We start from the raw sequence: 21,780 nt of genomic DNA, 5'->3' as shown, positions 1-21,780 counted from the left end.
AAAAATCCTTTATCTTATATTCCTTCATATATTTTAATTTAAATTCTGTCATTTCCATCTATCCTTAAAACCTTTGAATTTTATTAACATTCATTTAGCTGAATTTTCATATTCACCATCAAGTTAGAACGATTAGCCTCTTAATTTGCTAAGAGTCAAACATTCTAGAACTTAATCGATGTTGTTTGAAACATAATTTCAAAACTCCATTAAAAGATAGCAGGTGATTGAGCAAGGCCACTTAGGAGAGAACTGAGAAAATGCTGCCACTGATTTTGAAATCTTAACTATTTCTTGCATTACTTGCGATCATTACTTGTTTATTGTTTTTCTTATAAATAGCCCCCTTTTTTCTGCACAATTGAGAAACAGATTCATGAAGTAACATGAATAAAGAGCCCAGAATCCAATTAAATCTGGGCTGAAACTTCAGCTCACTTTCTTACTGTGAGACCCCAGCAAGTAATTTAGCTTCTCTCAGCCTATTAGCTTACCTGTGCACTGAGTATAACCATAACCTTTAACATCTTACACCTTATATGGTTATTTTGAGAAGTTCCAATGGATGATAGAGTAATTGGCATCTAGCAAATGCTACCTCTCATTAAGCACACTCTACTTTATCTACCCTGTCCTAATAAAGAATTGCTTATTCTCTTCAATAATTTTGATCATTTTGACTGACTGGAGCTTAGTGATCCCAATTTTGGTTTATAATAGTAAGCCATTGGGTGCAGTAACTGCAACACATTATCTTCACTTAAAATTTCTAGTGCCCTACTCTTAGTTTTATTACCAGCATAAAGTATTTTAACACATCAGAAAAGGCCAAGTCTTTTTTATACTTTTGTACTGCTTGTGATATTGGACTCAACAATTAGATATTGCATTTGTCTGCCAGACTTCACACAAAAGATCATAATAGAGAATATACATCGGCAGGTAATACCAGTAAACATTTCTTTGAAATTCCAGTAACATTTTTAATATTCAGTTTGGGTTTTGTTAACAGGCTTTATTTCTAGTTTTACTGAGACTTTGAGTTCTAAATGGCCCTAAAAGTAGAGTGAATTTCAAGGATTTTGGTCTCTTAGTAAATACCATTCAAATGCGTTTCCTACCCAATGAAACTTCTAATAAACCATCATTTTTCATGTTGTGATACAAAACAAATACAGGTATGCATCATGTACCAAGCAATATTTTGCAATGAAATTCTTTCATTTTGGCATGAGTGCATTCTAGAGTTAAGTCTTCAACAAATATAAATTATTGGACAAAACAAATAGTGTAAGACACTTATTACTAACTAAACATTTTCAGGGAATCAATTAAACATTATCCACATTATGCAACTTCAATGCATCTAAACAGTTAATATCCTTGCTTCACCAGCATTCTTCATATGGGGAAATAGAAATAAGACACGTTGTCAGACCGTATGACTGACAAAAATTATAATGCACTAAAATTCAGCATAATTTCACAATTCCTAACAGTAAACTTTTTTAAAAAGTCATTTTTCTTACTTTTAGCTCTATCATTCCAGAATATTTTAATGCATCTTTTGTTTGGGCTATGGCTTACTCATTTTTCTGACAGAATCAAATGTGACTTTTGCTTTATATGTTTTCAAGAAGTCATGCACTAATCAAATTTATTTAAGCAAAGTATACTATAGCTCTCTTTCATGGAAAAGTTGATACAGTACAGTGTTGAGAAGTTACTTGTTAATCATAAAACTCATACAGTTGCCCCATATCTATCACCTAAATAGTTATACGACCTTAGTCCTTAGACAGTTTATTTACTCCCTGGGTTCTAATTTCTTCACTTAGATGAGTAATACAAACTATAACTTCCCTTTTTCTATATCATTTTATATATTAAGATTATTTAAGAAGCCTAGTAGTTATAGCAAATGTTCAATACACAAATACTCAATATTTATAGTTTGAGAGAGGATTTTAGTCCCCTCTACACATGCACACTGAAATACACAAAGTGATACACCCGTATACCTTTCCAGTGGATTTGAAAAGCCAAAAAAAGCTGTGAAGAAGTAGTGAATTAATCAGTCAACAATTTATTAGGAAAAATACAAGTAGAAAGGAAGAGAGAATAATGTAGAAATCAAAAGTAGATATGGCCAACAGATGAATAAAGTTCCCCCATTGGAGTTAATAAAATCAAAATGAAGAGAAAAGATGGGCCCCTTTCCACAATTCTGAATCAATCCATATCAAATTACTCTCTAAGACATGAAGGTTAAAGAGCAGTCTGGGTCATCTCTTCATTCTATAGTGTATTTTACCTTTTACCTAAATTAACTTTTTTTTTGTTAGTGTCCCAGTGTGTTTCGCCTGATTTTCTTTAGCACCCCATATTTGACCAAGGGATGAAGCCTCGCCGTGCTATTTCACTTATGTGTGTTCATTCAGCAAGTGTTTATGAGAACTCATTACACACAAAGCATGTGCCAGTCAGCAGGTTCTGTAATAAGCATTTATTCACATATACACTATTTTTGGTTCTCTGTCCTTGCTGTTGGCAAGGCTTTAAGAGAGATAAGTGAGGAAATGTTTAAAATTGGGTTATATCCAAATATACTTTGAAATATAAACTAGGTCTTCTAGGTGCTAGACTCCCTTTGTTTTCTTTTAATATTCACTGTGCTCCTTGGAAACTTGATCTATTCCATCATCTGATTCATTAATGAATGCTGGGTGGCCAATGAAGGATACAGATGTAGATATCAGGTCACCTGATTTTCTAGTTAAGCTTCTACACTAATTTCATCATCTATCATCATCTTTCCATTAAGCCACTTGTGAAATATTTCAATTTAGGGGTCAACAATAAATCATTCCTCCAGACAGGAACATATTTTCTTTTTCTATTTTCTGTAAAATTAATCTTTAGTCAACACTTAAAAGTGTTAAAACATCATGCAGCTATTCCAATAAGCTGCTAATTGATGAAAATTATGTGTTTCCCTCATTGAATGCAAAAAAGGATTTTATTAATATATTGGATCCTCTCAATTGTAAACATCTATATCACAAGGAAGTGTTCATTGGTAAAATAGCTGATTGGACTGGGAAGCCAGTTCCCAGGGAGATCTATTTCATATTTACTCCTCCAGCGGAGAATCGCAACCATAGAAAACTCAGGGTGAAATAAGACCTCTACTAGGTCAGTCCAGTGCATTCTCCTGGACTAGGGTAAGATTGATTTCAAATGTTATTCCTTTGTTCATGAAAAACTTAGATCCACCTACTTAAATAAAATGTTTTCTTCACTATGCAGGGAGTAACACCATGCAAACTCTCAAGAAAGGACAAAACCAATCATAATTTTTGTTTTTGTAATGTAAGGAAAACACTACGTTTTAGAGGTATTTCGACATAATTGTTAAGTAACTAATTTTGAAAGTTGTTGTTTTCTGTTATTGAAATGTAGTAGAGCTGATCAGCTTGGACACTTACTAGCTAGTGTTAATTAGGCCAAGATCATATGTTTAATCCCAGTGTGGAGCAACAAACTCTTTTTCTTTCTGTGTTGGTCAATTAACTCATCTCTGTTTCCTAATTAGAATCATCTTGCAGAATTATGTCCCCAAAATGGAATAGAATAAAAAGTGGATTCAACAAGGCAGTCATCACCACCACTGCAAAAACAAATCACAGCATGGATCCTACTGATAGGCCAAATGTTTCATGCCCTGAAGTTGTTAAAAGCATAGGTTACAGAGTGATGGTGACTGGGCTTATATTCTGGCCCTGTGACTTTCTAGTTGTGCATGACACTGAAAACTTACTAAGTGTTTTTACGCTTCAGTTTTGTCATGTAGCTAAAATAGAACCAATAAAACTACCCACTGTGTGGTTCTTATGACAAGTAAATAAGATTAACGAGGTACGTTGCTCAGCACGGTACACGGTAAAGTAAACCCTCCAAAGCATTACTAACAAGGGGAGAGTTGTTTTAAACTATTTTGGTTTCTGATAAAATTGTATGTGAAATAAGCCTTGACTAATACTCCAGTCAGTATTAGATATCTATGTTTTTCTTCAGTGATGATTAAAACTCTCAGTCTGACGAGCCTAAGTATATTGTGTTTACTCATCTCTAAATAGTATCCATCTGTTGTAATGAACACATTTATCCAATCTGGTCTTTAGGCAATAGGTGAGATGGAAAAGCTGGTCAATCTGAAGCTTGAACTTCTAGCAGTGGTTCTCAAATTTGGCTGCACTTTGGAATCATGGTGGGAGCTTAAAAAATACTGGTGCCTTATTCTTCCCAGATATTCTGATTTAATTGTTCTGTGTTGTCATCTTCTAAGTAAGATTCGTCGAGGGCTTGCAGCAGGTGATTTTAACGTGCAACCAATGTTGGGATCCACCAAGGTTAAAGAACCCTCAGCTTTCAGTAAGGTAAGAATCTCATCTACCTTTCACTTTTCACAGTCAGCCTCTACCCCTGCACAGTGCCATACTTTTTCAAAGACAGAAAGAGGAAGAAGAATCCTTTTAAATGAGGTTTACATTATTATTTCACAAATACTGAGATCTACAAATTGAGGCATTAAGGTAAGATATTGTTTTGGCTACATTTTATTAACATATTAATTAATCATTCGCTAAATATCAGTCATGAATTCATATAAACCTTGCTGTAATACAAATCAGGAAGTTGGCTAAGTTATTCTAGGATTGTAGAATTATTCTGAAGGACTAATATGAGACTGTTAACATATATAAAAGACAGAGGCTTCATCCTCTTTTCTTCATACTGTTCTTACCTGTGTTCGTGTGGTATCATGGAACTCCAGGGCTGACATTTGATGCCACTCTTAGTGATAGATACTGTTCCCTTGTAGCTGCGTCCTTTACCAATGATGCAGTTTCTAATGTAGTCTATTGAAGAAAGCAGATAAAATTATTGCAACTATGCAAAACATATGCTGTATTTAAGAAAAAAAAAATCCATTCAAACCTGTAAGTAATTAACTCTTGTAAACTATTTCAAATAACATTGAAATTTCTTGCCTAAAGCTTCTACTAGTATTTTCAAAATAACACATTTTGAATAATCCAAAACAAACAGATGATTGAGAAGTTTTTATTTTGTGTATATATGCATAGATAACTCCAGAGAGCAGTCTCTGTACTTAACATAGTCTGTATACTCAACTAGCCAAGCAATTCTGATTTGCTCACATATATAGACCATTTTAAGAAAATATTAACAACAAAAATTAAATGATTTTTAAAGCCTTTATTGAATTCAAAAAGTTACCTAAGATAATTAATTTGTCCTTCTTAGTAAAATTGTGTCGATTTTTGTTTACGTATGTATATGCATGAGGTAGCTTGCTTATTTTTTTCCATATTTTTGCAAACATTTCCACTGCTAACTGATATGACAACCAAATTGTAATAACCTATATATTCCTACCAAATAATAGTACATGCAGTTGTTAGCAAGCTAGAAGACAGTTTGAAGTAAGAACGGTCTTGTACTAGATCATGAATTATGTTTAGGATTTGTAGTATTATATACATAAAGATTAACTTCTACCATGAATTTATTTTTAATTTTATTTAAACATTTACCCTATTATCTTGAAAACATCTACATATTCTACCATGTTATGTATCCAAATTTAATAGGACACAGTTAACATTCTTTCATTTCATTTACTTGATTCTGCTTTTGAACAAAGTAAATACCTAGTGAATACAATATCAGACCACCAGAATAGGCAATCAACAAATAATATGGTCTCAATTCCTCCTTTAAATATTTTTCAAGTATATGTTGAAACATAGTCCCAACTCATTTATCCAAAATCTCCATATTTTGTTATTATCAGTAATCATCACTATAATTTAGTTATCCAACATTGTTAAATGCAAAATACTGTAGCAAACTCAAAATTTGCTGTAATATAAAGTGTTTTAAACTAATGAATTAAAGTAGCACTTTCTAAAATGAACATGGAGAATGCCAGTTCTAGGAGATGCTCCTCACCCCCGCTCCAAAAAAAAAAAAAAAAAAAAAAAAAAAGGAGGAAGGAATCTAGATTATGAAAAGTTTTTGAAAATGTTTTCCTTAAAGTACCATACTAAAAATAGTCAAGATACTAGTTTCAACTGTCTTAATGGATGAATTGACTACATAAGATATCTCATATATACTAGAGAAATCAGTGAGAAAGACCACTCTGGCAGGAAATTACAACATGTATTTCATTATACTTTATTATGCACCATTTAGGGAGAAGTCAGTTACCTTTGTTTTCATAGAGGTCAAATTCATGGCCAAATTCTTTCTTCACTCCACTTGACATGCTATTGAAGGGGAACCAGAGGCATTGTTTTCTCGCTTTATCAAAAACAAAGGCCCTGAAAAAAATATCAGTGTGAAAAGAAGAAATACTACTGTTTATACAGTACTTAAAGAAAGGGCATATGGTTCATCAAGGAGGACAATATAGAAATGAACGCATAATTACATATACATAATAAAAATATGAGTAAAATGTGAACCTACCATTTTGATAGCCAGGCAAGAAAGAACAAAATTAAGTTTTTGTAGTAGTAGATTTAAATATCAGATTGAATACTCTTTGGAATATTCTCATATTATTCCAAAAGACTTGTAGAAAAATAACAGTTTTAACATGCAAAATCAATATGTAACACAACTATTTGAACTATTTCTGAAGGCTTTATTTTTCTGTAACTTCACAGAAAGTTGGATGATTTTTATCCGCAGTTGTATAAAATGGTATTATATTTGAGATATTTAAGCTATCTCAATTATATCTGAGATATCAGGAGTAATTTACAAAGTGTATAACTGTAAAAAATATATGCTAAAATGACATTTTCTAAGGTGCATTAGATATATCAATGCCCTAGGAGATTCTCCTAAAAAGCGGGATCTGAAACCAGTGTTTGGAAATTTTTGCATATAATGTAACTTTTTGGTGAATTACAAAACATTGCAGTTTATTAAAAGCTATGAAAATGTTGAGGATAACTATTTAAGCTAATATTTCCTAAATAGGTTTGCTTATATAAGTTTTTCTTTTTCTTTCTTTTGTGTGTGTGTGTGTGTGTGTGTGTGTGTGTGTGTGTGACAGAGTCTCGCACTGTCGCCGAGGCTGGAGTGCAGTGGCGTGATCTCCGCCCACTGCGAGCTCCGCCTCCTGGGTTCATGCCGTTCTCCTGTCTGGGTCTCCTGAGTAGCTGGGACTACAGGCACCCACCACCGCGCCGGGCTAATTTTTAGTTTTTGTATTTTTAGTAGAGATAGGGTTTCACCGTGTTAGCCAGGATGGTCTCGATCTCCTGACCTCGTGATACGCCCGTCTCGGCCTCCCAAAGTGCTAAGCATTTTTAATTTTAATTTAAAGAAAACTAGTAATATTAGAGGATATCTTTTTGATATAACATCTCAAAGAAAGTTACGAAAACTTGCCACCCCTACTATTCCTATAGCTAAGTATTTTTTTTTTTTGTCATTGTTCACTAAAATAATCTATGTATATAACAAAATGATAAATACCCAAAAAAGTGATAAATTTGTTTTTAAGTAATTCTATCTGTAAAGTGGGTAACAAGATTTCCAGTTTGCTGATCTCATTCACTCTTTTCTCTCGTTCCAATGCAATGACAAATTCTTTAAGAAATGTGTTTTTTATATTGTTTTACACCTCCATATAAAGTGGGTGGAAGCCATCAAATTCCATGAGTTGCATCTTCTTTTAGGTTTGACTTTTGGAGTCTTTATCTTAACATCGTTCTAGTTGTAATCTTTTCAACAGCTTCTTTTGTCTATTTCCTGGTTGTTTATGGCAGGAAGGCAATTCCAGTAGCAGTTGCCAGCCATGGCTGAAAGAGGAAAGCTTCTTATCTTATTCTTTTAAGTGAATTCATGAATGAGCTATTTCCTGAAGAGCTTTGAATCAGACATTCTTGGTCATCTTTCCTACCCAGCAAAGAAGAATTTGAATCTCTAGAAAACTAATATTGTTGATATCTTCTCAAGAACAAACAGTATTTAAGAATGTTCCACCTCACACCCATTCACTTCACAGATGGTTTTGCACACTTCTTTGGTATTTTATAAGTGGTTTAGGGTATTTTTCATTGTTTTAAAATAATTCTGTTTTATATAACATGTCTACAAATAAGATCCTTTGGTTCATTAAGACCCTAAGTTCATAGTATCATAGTATGTTAATTCAATTCTGTATAGCTAACATATTTAATAATTCCAAATACATAAGAGTGTGTGTGTGTGTGTGTGTGTGTGTGTGTGTGTGTGTGTGTGTGTGTATGAACAAGGAGGATTTTACCATTTCTGGGCCAATAAATCTTGGCTCTAATACATAATATTACCTGTGGTTTTCTGCACAGGTTGCCATAAATTTGGAGACCAAATATAACAACCAAAATATGGTAGGAAAGTATGAAATTTCATATATATGGAATATGTGAGCACTTACTAATTTATTAATGTCTTCTCTAGTAAAATCATTTTAGTTCCTACTAAATAAAATAAGAGGAAAGTTTTTCTTTCCTAAGTATAAGGTTGACTAATGTGAAAATTGAATGGTAGCAATACTTTCCTTACTTGTAGGTCCAAGAGAGTTTATTTTCAAAGTTAAAAATCAGCAATGAGGTGTCCTCTCCTTCCCTTCACCCTGCTCTTCCAACCCGGAGAGGGGAAAATACAACTGTATCCTCCTCAACTGCTGGAGCATCTCCATGAATCTACACAGCTGAGATGTTGATTGAGAGTAGTTGTCTCTATTTTTAACAATAGCAAGGCTTTTATAGGAAACTCAGGGAATGAAACAGAATTATCATAGGAATATACTTGCAAAGTCAATTCCCACTCCCCTTGCCAGGAACTATCTCCCTGAAATTGGCAGTTTCACTCTAGATATTGAAAGCAGATAGTGTTTCCTCAACCTAAACCTGGTAAAGATCTTTTCTGACCATGCTGTTTCCTCTCAGGCCCATAACATTTATTTCTCTGAAAAAGGCAAGATGAAATTAGGACCGCTTGCCATGACCTTACTAAACCCTGTGGTCACATTACGGGTCACTACCTAAATGTAATTGAGTAGAATTTAATATGTAGAGGATTTTATGCATGACCCTATTTAAAAAAAAAAAAAGATAAAATAGGGAGTGAAAGACTAGGAAATAAGTGAGGGAAGATAATGAAGAACTAAAAAAATGTGTCTTCTTCTGACAGTTTAGGAGACTATTAGAATGAAATTGTCACCCTCTTAGTGCAAAACAAAAAGTTTTATGCTCTGGGATCACTGGCAAAGTAGTAAGGCATCAGTTCCCAACCTTTTTGGCACCAGGGACTGGTTTATTTTTCCAAGGGGGTGGAGTGGGGTGGGGGGGCCAGGGAGCGGGGGATGGTTTTGGGATGAAACTGTTCCACTTCAGATCATCAGGCATTAGATTCTCATAAGGAGCACACGCGCCAGATCCCACACATGTGCAGTTAACAATAGGGTTCAGCTCCTATGAGAATCTAATGCCACAGATACAACAGGAGGTGGAGCTCAGGCAGTAATGCTCACTGGCCTGCAGCTCACTCCCGCTGTGAGGCCTGGTTCTTAACAGGCCACAGACTAGTGGCAGGGGTCGGGGGTTAAGGACCCCTGTAGTAAGGAATTCTTCCCTATGAGGTCACACAGGGACTGTCAAAAGACATAAAACTCTCCATTTAAGTCCCCTCATGCCTCTTTAAACTGCCCCATCAATTTTCACCTGAAACTTTACCATTGCTATCCTCTTCTTTTAAACAGTCTCTGCTGACACCAGTCTCTCTAATTTTTAAACTAATTCTCTCAACACCTTTTATTTAAATCCCTAAAAGCAATGATATAATAAAGTTGAAGTAAATTTTGGCTGCTGCCCAATTTCTGTTCTAAAAATTCCTCCGTTCCTCTTGCAAGGAAAAAAAAAAGGTTACCCTGAATAGATATTTTAAAATATTAGGGAGATGGAGATCAGAGCCAATTGAATTTCATTTTAGTTACTCAAATTCAATTGCTCATCAGATGAGAAAAGAAATTCCATAAGCAAAGCCACTGTGGATTTTAGAAGGTAGCAGTTTTTGCACTCTCCCTTACTCAAGCTATGTTTCGATAAACTGAGAGCTAAGTCTTCCTTTGTAGTGAGTTAAATCTAGAATCAAAGTTACTTATGATCAAATCACAATGACTACAACACAAAAGAGACACATTATTATAATACATGCATGCTATATTTGGAAAATTATTCTAAGAACAAAAATGAAGTAACTTACTTGCAAGTGAATGGAAGTCCATTATTCCTAGTACATCTATTAGCACATTGGTCTGCAGTATTCACTTTTTTGGTTTTTATCTTCAGTGCTGGATCTATTTTGATTAGGGTAGTCTTTGCTGATTTTTTGAATTCATGAATTGTATTTCTTCTTTTCTTATGTCCCTCTATTAAATACAAAATGTTTGAAAAAAATAAACATTGGAGAAATGTTTTTAAGGTTCATATATTAAAAAATCCCAAGAATCATCTACAAGACAGTGATTTTACCTAACAATATACTAGATTTCCAGGGGTTAGGAGCAGAGTGAGGTAGGGAATAATTAAGAGAAAGAGAGGAATATTGTAAACACGTAAAAACAAATAACTTGTCATGTAGAGTCACTCATTTACATTCTTTCAAATTAGGGAACTTTTAAAAATCAGGACAGAGTTCACACTAAAGAAATAAATAACATGATATTTTCCAAACATCATGAAAGCAAATATCAGTGCTAGAAGCATATCATATCATGCTTTATAATTAAACTTTTCATTTCCTTCTACAGTTGGTCCTCATGTACATTATAGTATTTAATGAGATAAGCCAACACAAAGACAGGTGAGAAATTTCTCACTAAAAACTGTGCAGTGGACAAATTCTCCTGACCTACTCTTTAAAGTCTTTCATATTATTCATATTTTAGCCCCTCTCTCCTCATTTAATGCATAAATGTTTTCTGTGCTTTTGGACACTATTTCTTGGTATCACTGAACTATTTGTCTTGAGATCAAGCCAAATGCTGTAAATCAAATGTATGTAAAACTTCATCCTTTAATGTAGCAATATCATTTTTCTTCATGAAAATACAAGGCGCCTAGATAGCATGAAGCCTCCTACTGAAAACCTGAAAAACAGAACTAAAACATTCTAAAAGACTTAATCTTATGGATAACTTTAGTGTATCAAAAACTTGTTCTCTGTATTCTCCATTTGCCCAAAAGAGCTCCAATCTGTTAGTGATCAGCATCTTCACAATGCAGATCAAAATGTTGAATAGAATGCAACTATTGTGTAATAAGGACAGATGTGCTTGTGCTCCTCTGCCTGTCAATTCTTTTCGAACATGCTTATACTAAAGGCGGTAAGGATACATTCATTTTTCAGTCAAAGAAACCAAGACATAGAAAAAAAATTAATTGACCACTTAGAATATCTCAGATTGGAAACCCAGCAGGCTGGCTTAAAGACCACCACTCTGAACCACTGACCATGCCATCTGTATCTAAGAATTGCTAAGATCGTAATGGAAATATGGCATGTAGCATTTTCCTGAAGATTTGGTTTAGAGCTAGCAGTAGAGAAGAAATGTGGATAGTAGAGCAGGAAATACATTCCTGATCTGTATCTGTGTTGAAATGTGTCAAAAAAGGAGAGTAAAAATTTGTGTGCACGTAATTTGGAAATACACCTAGCAGAGTGAGGTACCAAAAATGCCATCATACTCTAAGTTTGTCAGCAACCACTGGCTCCAGTTGGTTTATGAGATGAGCAGATGCTACTAATTAGTGTCCATCCTAATTTGAAGGCTGCAATAAATTAGAGAAAACATGAGGTCCTCTAAATTTCTGAATCTCTGTAAAACTCCAAAGCAGAGTCTCCAAAAGATAATATTAATTCTGCAATGATGCTTTCATTTTTAATTTTTATTTGCCTTACAGGATAGGATGGCTATGGTACAACAGATACAGTTTATAAGACATTTTAACATGAAAATGAAATTAACCAAAAATTCTGTCAACATGTTATTTATTGAGCATGGACCAAATGCCTTGTATAACACTGGCAATCTTATTGACTTGCCAAATGATTTTAATTACCTAAAATGTTAACACCCCAATTTCTCAATCTAAAATATAAAAGTTATGTTAACTTGATAACCTTAAGTAAATGTTTGAAAATCAATTTGGATTTTTTAAATGTTATAGATATGCAAAGTTTTAGTTTTGTTTTTGAAATTTTATCCTTTAATCTCTGGCATGAAGAAGGAACTGTTATTCTTCCAAGCAAAGAAGGCATAAATCATTTCAAATTTTGGTTTCTGTCACAGAACCATGTTAATAGGAGATAAGTTTTTCCATTAAGAGTTTCTCTTTCCTTTGACCTTATTACCCTATTTCTAAGGTGCTTTGAAATGCTTCATAGCATAATAGTTATATTATTTCCTGTATAAATTTGAATGTTTCTTAGAAATAAATGATAGTTAATGGATGAAAAAAAATCTATGAAACAACTGTTCACCAAAATAGAAGAGTTTTGTACACATATTTCTCAAATATGTGTATAATTATATTAACTAAAAATATAAAATTGAAGTTGGCCTGATGTATTTAGTATACACGTCTAAGTGTGAGGGAAAAGCATAAAAATCAAAAAGTCTAAGACAAACATTAAATTGTAATATATTTTAATGTATCAAATGAAACAAAATCTCTGGTCAATGTTCTGGTTTCTTTTCCCAATGCCACGCAAAATGAAGGCAAGCCATGAAGAAGATTCTGGAGAGCGGAGGTCTCCATGGAATTGTTGATTGTATTTAATTCTGAATCTCCTCAGTTGTCCTACTGAAATGTGTTTATGTTTTGTTGTACCTCATAAAAACAGTCTACCCTTGCTTGCTGACAAATTTTCCAATCACTACCTTTCATCTAAAGATCAAAAAGCATTTTGAAAAACAAATAAATCTATTATTTCCCTTTACTAGATAATAAATAGAAGTGAAAAACTTGTCTGGGGCTACAAAGCTATCAGGGGCAATCAGAACCAGACACCAGAATTCTTTTCTCACTATTTTGTTCTCATGACATAGAAACTTTCCCTTTTAATTAAGTCATTTATACTAAGCCAGTAATTAATTACTAAAAAATATGAAGTTGGAGCTAATTGTACATCATGTAATCCACACATCTATAAAATTAATTCCTTATTCAATAAAAGAAAAATTCAAAACAGAAGTCATTCAAAAACAGCATCTGAAAATAAAATTCCTTTGCTGAAAATAGTTTCAACTTTCTCTTCCATATGTATTAACAACTGATGCTTGTTTTACTGAAAACAGTTAAAAGCCAAGCTTAATTTGGGAAGAAACTCAAAAATATCTTTGGATCAGATTTGTCCCTACTATTTTTTGTGCGTGACTGTTAGCTGAAGTGTATAAACAAAATATTGAAATGAAATCAAAGGGTGAGAGATCACTACAAATTTGTCATGCTTTCCTGTGCTTTAAATTACAACTCCTTTTTCCTCTTCTCCCAGTATGGTAAAACATTCTGGAAGCTATATTTCCTGAAGAACCTAAAGTCCCTGTCTTAGAGCTGAAATCATTAGGATCCTAGTGAAAACCTACACACAGAAAGTAGGGTCAAATGTATCAAGGTGCTTGAAGAAAGACACATTTCTCCCTCTAGTCCCAGCACCTCACACTCATTTCTCTCAGTACCTCATATATTTTCTTCTCTGTGTGGACTAACCATTTACTTCAAAGGAAAATCATGCAAGGAAAGGATTTGCAGGGTGTGGAAAGAAGCAGGAATCTGGCTCCACATATTCTGAGAAACCTATCCACATGATTAGTGATTAACAGTTTGAAGTGGCAAGATGTTAAGATGAAAGTACACAAATAATTAATGGAAGGGAATGGTTGGGACTGGAGATTGTAAACTCTCCAAAGCCAAGAATTTCAAATAGAAATCTAAATTTTCGTTATTATCTAAGACATGGATTTTTGCAAATTGGCAGTCATCTCCCCTTATTTAGAGAAGGCAACAATATCACAAATAAAGATACCAAGAAGACAGAGACTGTGTCAGATGTAAATCAAATGCTGGTATTTGAGAAGCTGCACCATCATCTCTTCCAAGGGGATTTACAAAATGAAGTGATGTCCAGTGTGATTTGAGGGGCCTCCCTAGGTATTTTCTTCCTTCTCCTTCTTTCCAGTTCTTATTTAAGGCTTCATTCTTCTAGAAGCCTAATCCTGGCCTCCACCTTCACAGTCTGTTTGTGCCTACAACTTTCCTTCCACACAGGAACTGAAGCAACCACACTGAAGAACAACTTCAATCAAGTATCTTTTCAACAAAAAACTTTCAGCTGCTCCCATGATGTTCATTTTAAAGACCACATGGTTGAGCATGACATTCAGTCCTATCCATTCTACCTCATCTTACTTTTCCACTCACAGACAATATTCCGCATCACATGCCCAGTACTTCTGTCTCAAATGCTTACCTTCAGTTGCTGTGTGGGGTCCTTCCTGGGACATTCCTTATACTTATGAACCTCTGTACTTTGGCCCACTTGTGTTCCTGCGCTAAGGTACTGACTATTCTACCATCTATCTTTTCATATGGACTTTAGTACCATATGACCCCTTAACCTGGTTTGATTCTCTATGCTAGAAATGAACTCTCAATCATAGTACAAAGTATTTCTAACCGGGTTTTTTTTTTTTTTAATATATCACTTAGTTAAATGATTTTTTAAAATTAAGTTTCAGTTGATTTCGCTGCTGCTGGCTTCAATATAAATGAAAAAAGAAAAAAAAAAAAACCACGACATAGTTCATTCACATAGATTTGGGTAGGAACCTCAGCTCTGTCCCTTAACTCACAAAGAAATAAGATAACTGAGGTCTTTGAACCTCAGTTTCCTTAGGCAAAATGAGTCCAATAGTGCCAATCTTATTAGAATTAAGTAAGATATACTTTACTACTTGGTTCATATCGGTTGCTCAACAAATTTAAGTTCCTTTCTCATTTGTTCATCTTTACATCCCCCACATACTCTTGAACATTAGGTGTTCATTTAATGCTTATTTTATTACAGAGGATTGGATATTTGTTTCCCATGTAGCTGGGAGTGAATAGAGGGTAATTCTAAATAGGCTAACTCCATCCAAAGATGGCTTGGGCCCTTTATATTGAATATTTCTTAAGAAGCTTTTAAAAAAAGTATCTCTATAATGTATCCTGTTGATAACTGGTTGTCAACTTACAGTATATACTTCTTTCCTAACAATGTGTTATTTTATAATATGTACAAATATAAATTCATAGAATAAATAATTACAATCAAAGCTAGTAACAACAACAAAAGAAACCTCTAAATAGTCAATACTAAATGACATTTAAAAAAGAACAAACTTTTATGTGTTTAAGAGGCTACCCATGTTTTTTATTTTAAAGGTTATTTAAAAAACTATCAAAATAAACTGGCCACCTAAACAAAGGCGGACCCTCCTTTGATGACAGTTTTAGAATTATCCACTTCAGGAATTATTCACAGCATATTTGTAATTCCCAACTGGACTCTCCTTGCCTGCCAGCACTCTTGGGCTGCATTCTGCCTGTACTCAGGAAACACAGTCATTTCTACATTAGGCAAGTGAAATATAATTATAAATGTATGTCTCCTGCCAAAAGTTCATAATGCATGCCAAAAACAAATAGAAACTGCCTATGGTTGATCTACTGTTTGGGTTTTCCACACTGTGTTCCCCTTACATTCGCACAGATGAATTCAGGTAACCAGATTCTACTTCAGAACAGTGACATTTTAATCTTTAAAAATGAAAACCCTCAAAATATTAGCCATTATTTCAATTTAAGCGCAAAATCCCCTAAACCAGCAGTTGTCTGTGAAACTTTTTTTTTTTTTCTTCTTCATCTTGAGATGGATTCTCTCTGTCGCCCAGGCTGGAGTGCATGGCACAATCTTGGCTCACTGCAACCTCCACCTCCCAGGTTCAAGCAATTCTCCTGCCTCAGTCTCCTGAGTAGCTGGGATTACAGGTGCCCGCTACCACGCCTGGCTAATTTTTTGTATTTTTAGTAGAGACAGGGTTTCACCGTGTTAGCCAGGATGGTCTTGATCTCCTAACCTCATGATCCACTCGCCTCAGCCTCCCAAAGTGCTGGGATTATAGGTGTGAGCCACCGCACCTGATCCTGTGAAGCAATTTTAACATGACACATCTCAAGCATGATAACCTGCTTGATTTGAACTCACTTCTTTTTAACTTCTTCAGAAATCTTACCTAAATGCTTTCAAAGTGACCCTTCCAAACAGCGTCATTTTCCAAAAGGGCCACTTCACGAAATAAAAGAAAACCAGGTGGGTTGAATGATTTTCCTTTTCATTTAGCAAATTCTTGAGGTTTTTAACCTTTGTACCATATCAAAAACTAGATCTGACGCCTGATAAATTTCATATTTAACATCTCAAAAGATACAGCCAGTTTCCTTTTTTATATTGTAAAAAGGCCATGTCTCCATCTGGGCATTTGTTCCACTCTTTTATTCCCCTGTGCCCACCCTTGATATTCACTGCCTTCTCCCGTTGGCACTTCAGCCTCTACAATGATAATACAACAAAATACAGATGTTTCCTCTTGCCCTGATAACAAGAGAAACTTCCCAAAGCAGCAAATGAGTTCTCTAAACCTCCAGGCAATATGAACTTTCAAGCGACTCCTCCCCAACCGGCAAACCCAAGGGAGAAAGTGGGAGACAGAGAGGGGCAATTCTGCAGCTTTAATCAAAGTCTTCATGCACTGCAGTTTCCAAAGGGCAGACATCCACACCCAGAAAGGATAAGATCTTCAAAAAGAGGCTTTCTCTTTCATTTTTATGATATGCAAATAATCAGTTTATTCTGCCTCCTGAAAATGAAAACCTGTACAAAGTTGTAATTTGGCCCCAAATGTTGACTAGGTGATGTGGAATAGTGGATTATTATGAAAAATTTTTCTCTGGAAAAAGATGACTTCCTGCTGGACTGACCATCACTCTGGCCTCTTCAGACCAGACCCTCTCTTTAGCTTTAAACTAGTCCAAAGCAGCCAAGTTCAGCCAGTATTAGCACTTCCTCCCTATCCCATAATCCACAACTATTAGGCTAAGTGGGACAGGGCTTGGGTTGGGGGTGGAGGGGAGTTGAGGGAAAGTTAATTATCATTTTAAATGCTATTCAAACAAACAAAAAAGAATGTCAAAAGCAAGCATAATGAGAGCTTTTAGAAACCTATACTACATACTGAGTTCAGAAAGGATGCTGGGAATAGGATAAAAAGAGGGTGTTAAAAGGAATAGGGAAGGTTAGCAGGAGACTTAAATACTAATAATAATAAAGAAGAAGAAGGAAACTAACCTGCATAGGGGATGGCGATGGGGAGCAGGAGGAGATGCAGGAGGACATGCTGTAGCAGCAGGGCTGGCAGGAGTTTGGTCACCCACATGGTGCTGCTGGACGGGCTGGCGGATCCCTCTGGAGGAGATGCCTGGGTGAAAGAATCCTGTTCGGAGTCAGTGCCTAAAAGAGCCCGTCGGCTCTGAGCTGCTTTTTATTGCGATGAGCTAAGTTTGTTGTGTGATTAACTGGAAAGATCTAGGTCTGAACTCCCTCTTACGGTAAGAAACTGTTTAACAACAGCCCTTTACTCTCTTCCAGCCCCCTCCTTTCCTCACTCGCCCCCCCACTTCAACACCACCAAACAGATCCCTGCACTCCCCCATTCCCCGCCTCCCCCCAACCCCACGCTTAGGAAAGAAACTTACAAAGAAAAGGTCACCTGGCCTGAGGCCAGCTTCAATTTGGAAGCTGGAGCTCCAGATCCCAGTGGCTCCTATCCGAGTAAGGCAGGGAGGAGCAAGGCTGAGCCCAATAGCTAAATCAAGGCACAGGCAGAGGACCATTCGCTCAATTTAAACAGGAAAATACATGTGTTTATATATCTATTTGGGAAAAGAGGAAGGGGAAGCAGCATAAGAAGAAAGCGAAGAGCTGTCTTTCAGCCAAATGTGCCCCAGCTCCTAATCTGTCTAGTTTTCCTGCTAGAGCAATTGAGGGATTCAAAACACTGACACAGGTTCTCTAGGGGTTTAGAGACCTGGGAGAGGAGGGAGAGGGGCCAGGGAGGAGAGCCCAGGCAAGTCCAGCCCAGGTAGAAAGAGGTTAGGTAAGAAAAGGGTGTGGTATTGTGGGGCCAAAATAAGCAAGCAAAACAAAAGCACGCAGATTGTCAGATGAAAAATGTATGCCTGCCCCATGGGCTCAGAGAAAGCAGTTTTTTTGTTTTTGTTTTTGTTTTCCCCCCACAAATTGTGCTAAACTCACGAAATACCACACGTTTTCCCAAAGTACACAAAATAAACTTGTCTGATCTGACTTTTTAAGAGAAAGTCCAAGAAACAGTCATTGTCCACAGCCTGTCCCTGACAGGTAAATATGCCATGTGTCCTTGTACAGGCACACACGTGCACACAACACATATTCACACATGTTGGTGTGTACATACGTATGCACTGGCTAGGACTGACTTTCACCGGAAATCCCTCAAGCTGTTTGAATTCATGAGTGTTGACTATGCCTCTCTTTTCCAGCTTCATCCGCCTGTACACGACAGCCAGCTTCCCAAAGTGTAAGTGGAAGGATGAGGCGCTTGTATGAGGATGGAGGGACTGCTAGGTATCAAATCTTTGTAAGGTCATTGCACAGACCGCTCACTTGATTCAGAGATTTTGTCTTTGCACCCAGAGGTGGATGCTCTGGTAACTTTAAGCCAGAGCCTGCTTTATTTCTAATGGATGCTGAGGGAGAGTTGCCCCTGTGTCTCTCTGAGATGGATATTATTAGAGAACAGTGCCCCTGTCCACAGAGGAAGAGAAAGCAGGCCGAATGTCGGAATGACTAGAGCGGTGTGTAGCTGTACAGAAGTAATTGTGGGGCTGAATTAAACTCATCCACAGAACAGCCTTCCCTCCACATACCACCTTCATTTGTCCTCCAGCTCCCCTACCCCAACTTTCAGGGAAAAACGACCTGCCTGATAAGTCCCTGAGGTTGTGGGATATCTGGAGAAGCTAGGGATTAAGCAAATTCCTTTTGAAGGATCTATTTTATATGACCCATTTCTATTGCTAATCCTTCTCTTTTATCATTTTCTCCTTATTTAAAATTCATTTGTCAGCCTCTCTCTGGTGTCCCCAGGATCCATTTTACTTTCTTTTTACTGTTCATTAGACCTTTTGGGAAATCTCAGTTCAATGTATTGCCTGACCATGACCCTGAATTGCTCCACTGCATCTCTTGTGCTCTATTAAGGTGTAGGGGCTCAGAAAAATGATACCCCAAGTGAAGACCTCAGAAGCAGCTCTCTCTGACCTTCTCTTGCCCTCCAGTCTCCGGCCCTTCATTCTTCCCAAAGGCGAGCCGTAGAAACTAGAATCCCTCTTTCCCAAGGTGGCTCCTAGAAACCAGAACCCTTTTTCCCAAACCAGCCATAAAACCTAAACATATCACTCTAACACCTCAACTTTCTGTGTGAAATCTGGCCATAAAGACATTATCTGACCTACCTTGTTTGATCGTAGCTCATAAGACCCCATTCCAGAGAAGGTCTTGCCCCATAGCCAGAAGGAATGAGTGCTGCACAGATATACCAGGAAGAATCTCACCTTGCCAGGCATCCCCACTCAGTTTGTTAGCATGAGATCATATTCCCTTTGTCCAGTTGTATTTCTCCACACCTGCCCACACTTTGTTGAACCTAAGCATAAAAATGGACAATTTCTTTTGTAACTTTGGGTCTTTGTTCTAAAGGCTCTCGTGTTGTATAAAATTATGATCAAATAAATGTATATGCGTTTTTCTCCTATTGATCTGCCCCTTGTCAGTAATTTTTTTAGCAAAACTTCAGTGAGCAATGGAAAAGTTTTCCCTTGGCCCAACAAGGGATTAAGGCTGTTTTTAAAAGAAGCTAGATTTTTCTGTAAGTAAATTCCTGTAGGTAAGGAAAGAAAACGAACAGTATTTCTACTTATTTTTTTCTCTCAGAAAAAAACTAGAGTCAGGGTTGTAAATTATTGTTATAAGTTAGGAGCAAAAGCCATCCAGGATAAGGGGTTCAAGACATTAGAAAACTGAATAAACTTATTTATTAGGTCACACGTTTTCAGGACTTTTTTTACTGTCATATTAAATATGGTAAATACAACTAAAAACCTATATAATTTATTTGTATTTCTTTTTGACAAAAATTATTTGGTCTTTCTTTACTGAAATTGTGGCTGATATGCACTGAGCTCTTAATGTATGCTAAGCATCATATTACATACCATTGAAAATTATTTAATTCTTACAACAAGTTTAAGATTATTAAAATTCTCATTTTATAGTTGAGGAAACACAGGTAAGTTATTTTTATTCTTAAATAACTTGCGTTTAAGATCCCGAAGTAATATTCAAGTGTGAGATTCAGATTAGCCATACTCCATAGCATGGTGTACATTTTCTTTAACCCCAGGAGGAGAAGAATCACATGTTCCAGAATATAATCACCAAAATAAGTCTAAGACTGGATATATAGGAGGTGCTCCATAATAATTTATAAAATAAATCAATACACAATTTTAAATCTCGTAAAACTATAAAGAAATATTCAAATGAAATTCTAATTATGCTATTAGTTTAGTCTGTTTTGATAACACATTCTCTTTGTTCTTTCTACATCATACACTGTTGTTTTCCCATCATCTACTGATTGCCTTACATAGTCATACATCATTTTATTGCTCTTCACTTTATTGTACTTCACAGATAACGTGTTTTTTACAAATTGAAGTTTTGTGGTGTCCTCGAATTGAGCAAGTCTGTTGGTGCCGTTTTTCCCACAGCGTGTGCTCACTTTGTGTCTCCGTGTCACATTTTGGTAATTCTTGCAATATTTCAAGTAGTTCATTATTATTTTACATGATGATCTGTGATCAGTGATCTTTGATGTTACTGCTATAATTGTTTTGGGCACCACAAACCACAACCCAAACTTGATCCATTAATGTGTGTATTCTGACTACTCCACTGACCAGCTGTTCACCCATCTCTCTCCCACCCCTCAGGCCTCTCTATTTCCTAAAACACAACATTATTGAAATTAGGCCAACTGATAGCCCTGCAATGACCTCTAAGTGTTCAAGTGAAATGAAGAGTTACATGTCTCTTCCTTGAAATCAAAAGGTAGAAATAATTAAGCTTCTGGGGAAAGGCATGCCGAAAGATGAGTTAGGTCAAAAGCCAGTCCTCTTGCACCAAACAGTTACCCGAGTTGCGGATGCAAAAGAAAAGTTTTTGAAGTAAGTTAGAAGTGCTATTCCAGTGAACACACAAATGATAAGAGAGCAGAGCAGCCTTATTGCTGATATGCAGATAATTTAAGCAGTCTAGATAGAAGATCAAACCAGCTGCAATATTCCCTTAAGCCTTAGGCCAAAGCCACAGCAACACTCTGAACATCAAGCAAGACTCTCCATCAGCGAAAAGATTACCACTCACTGAAAGCTCATACGATCGTTAGCATTTTTTAACAATAAAGTATTTTTAAGTTAAGATATA

The 21,780-nt window shown here is 35.9% G+C and overlaps 1 protein-coding gene across 2 annotated transcripts in view; it reads right to left on the bottom strand.

Moving 5' to 3' along the window:
- The window catches only part of HGF (hepatocyte growth factor), a 68,538-nt gene extending 50,449 nt beyond the window's left edge, over window positions 1–18,089 (bottom strand). The window contains exons 1-5 of one of the 2 annotated variants that reach the window (XM_025379231.1): window positions 17,949–18,089; window positions 17,542–17,671; window positions 10,354–10,519; window positions 6,301–6,413; window positions 4,808–4,922 (exon numbers count right to left, since the gene is read on the bottom strand). In XM_025379231.1, the coding sequence (XP_025235016.1) occupies window positions 4,808–4,922; window positions 6,301–6,413; window positions 10,354–10,519; window positions 17,542–17,671; window positions 17,949–18,086 (662 nt within the window). In that variant the 5' untranslated portion in view covers window positions 18,087–18,089. Of the gene's footprint in view, window positions 1–4,807; window positions 4,923–6,300; window positions 6,414–10,353; window positions 10,520–17,541; window positions 17,857–17,948 lie in introns of those variants that run through there. The other variant, XM_025379232.1, reaches the window with a different exon arrangement.
- Window positions 18,090–21,780: the final 3,691 nt, after the last annotated feature.

The sequence above is a fragment of the Theropithecus gelada genome, chromosome 3 (assembly GCF_003255815.1).
Source record: "Theropithecus gelada isolate Dixy chromosome 3, Tgel_1.0, whole genome shotgun sequence".
In the NCBI taxonomy this organism is placed as follows: domain Eukaryota; kingdom Metazoa; phylum Chordata; class Mammalia; order Primates; family Cercopithecidae; genus Theropithecus; species Theropithecus gelada.
Note: the sequence above shows the minus strand (reverse complement) of the source record. Positions and strands in the feature narration are given on the sequence as shown.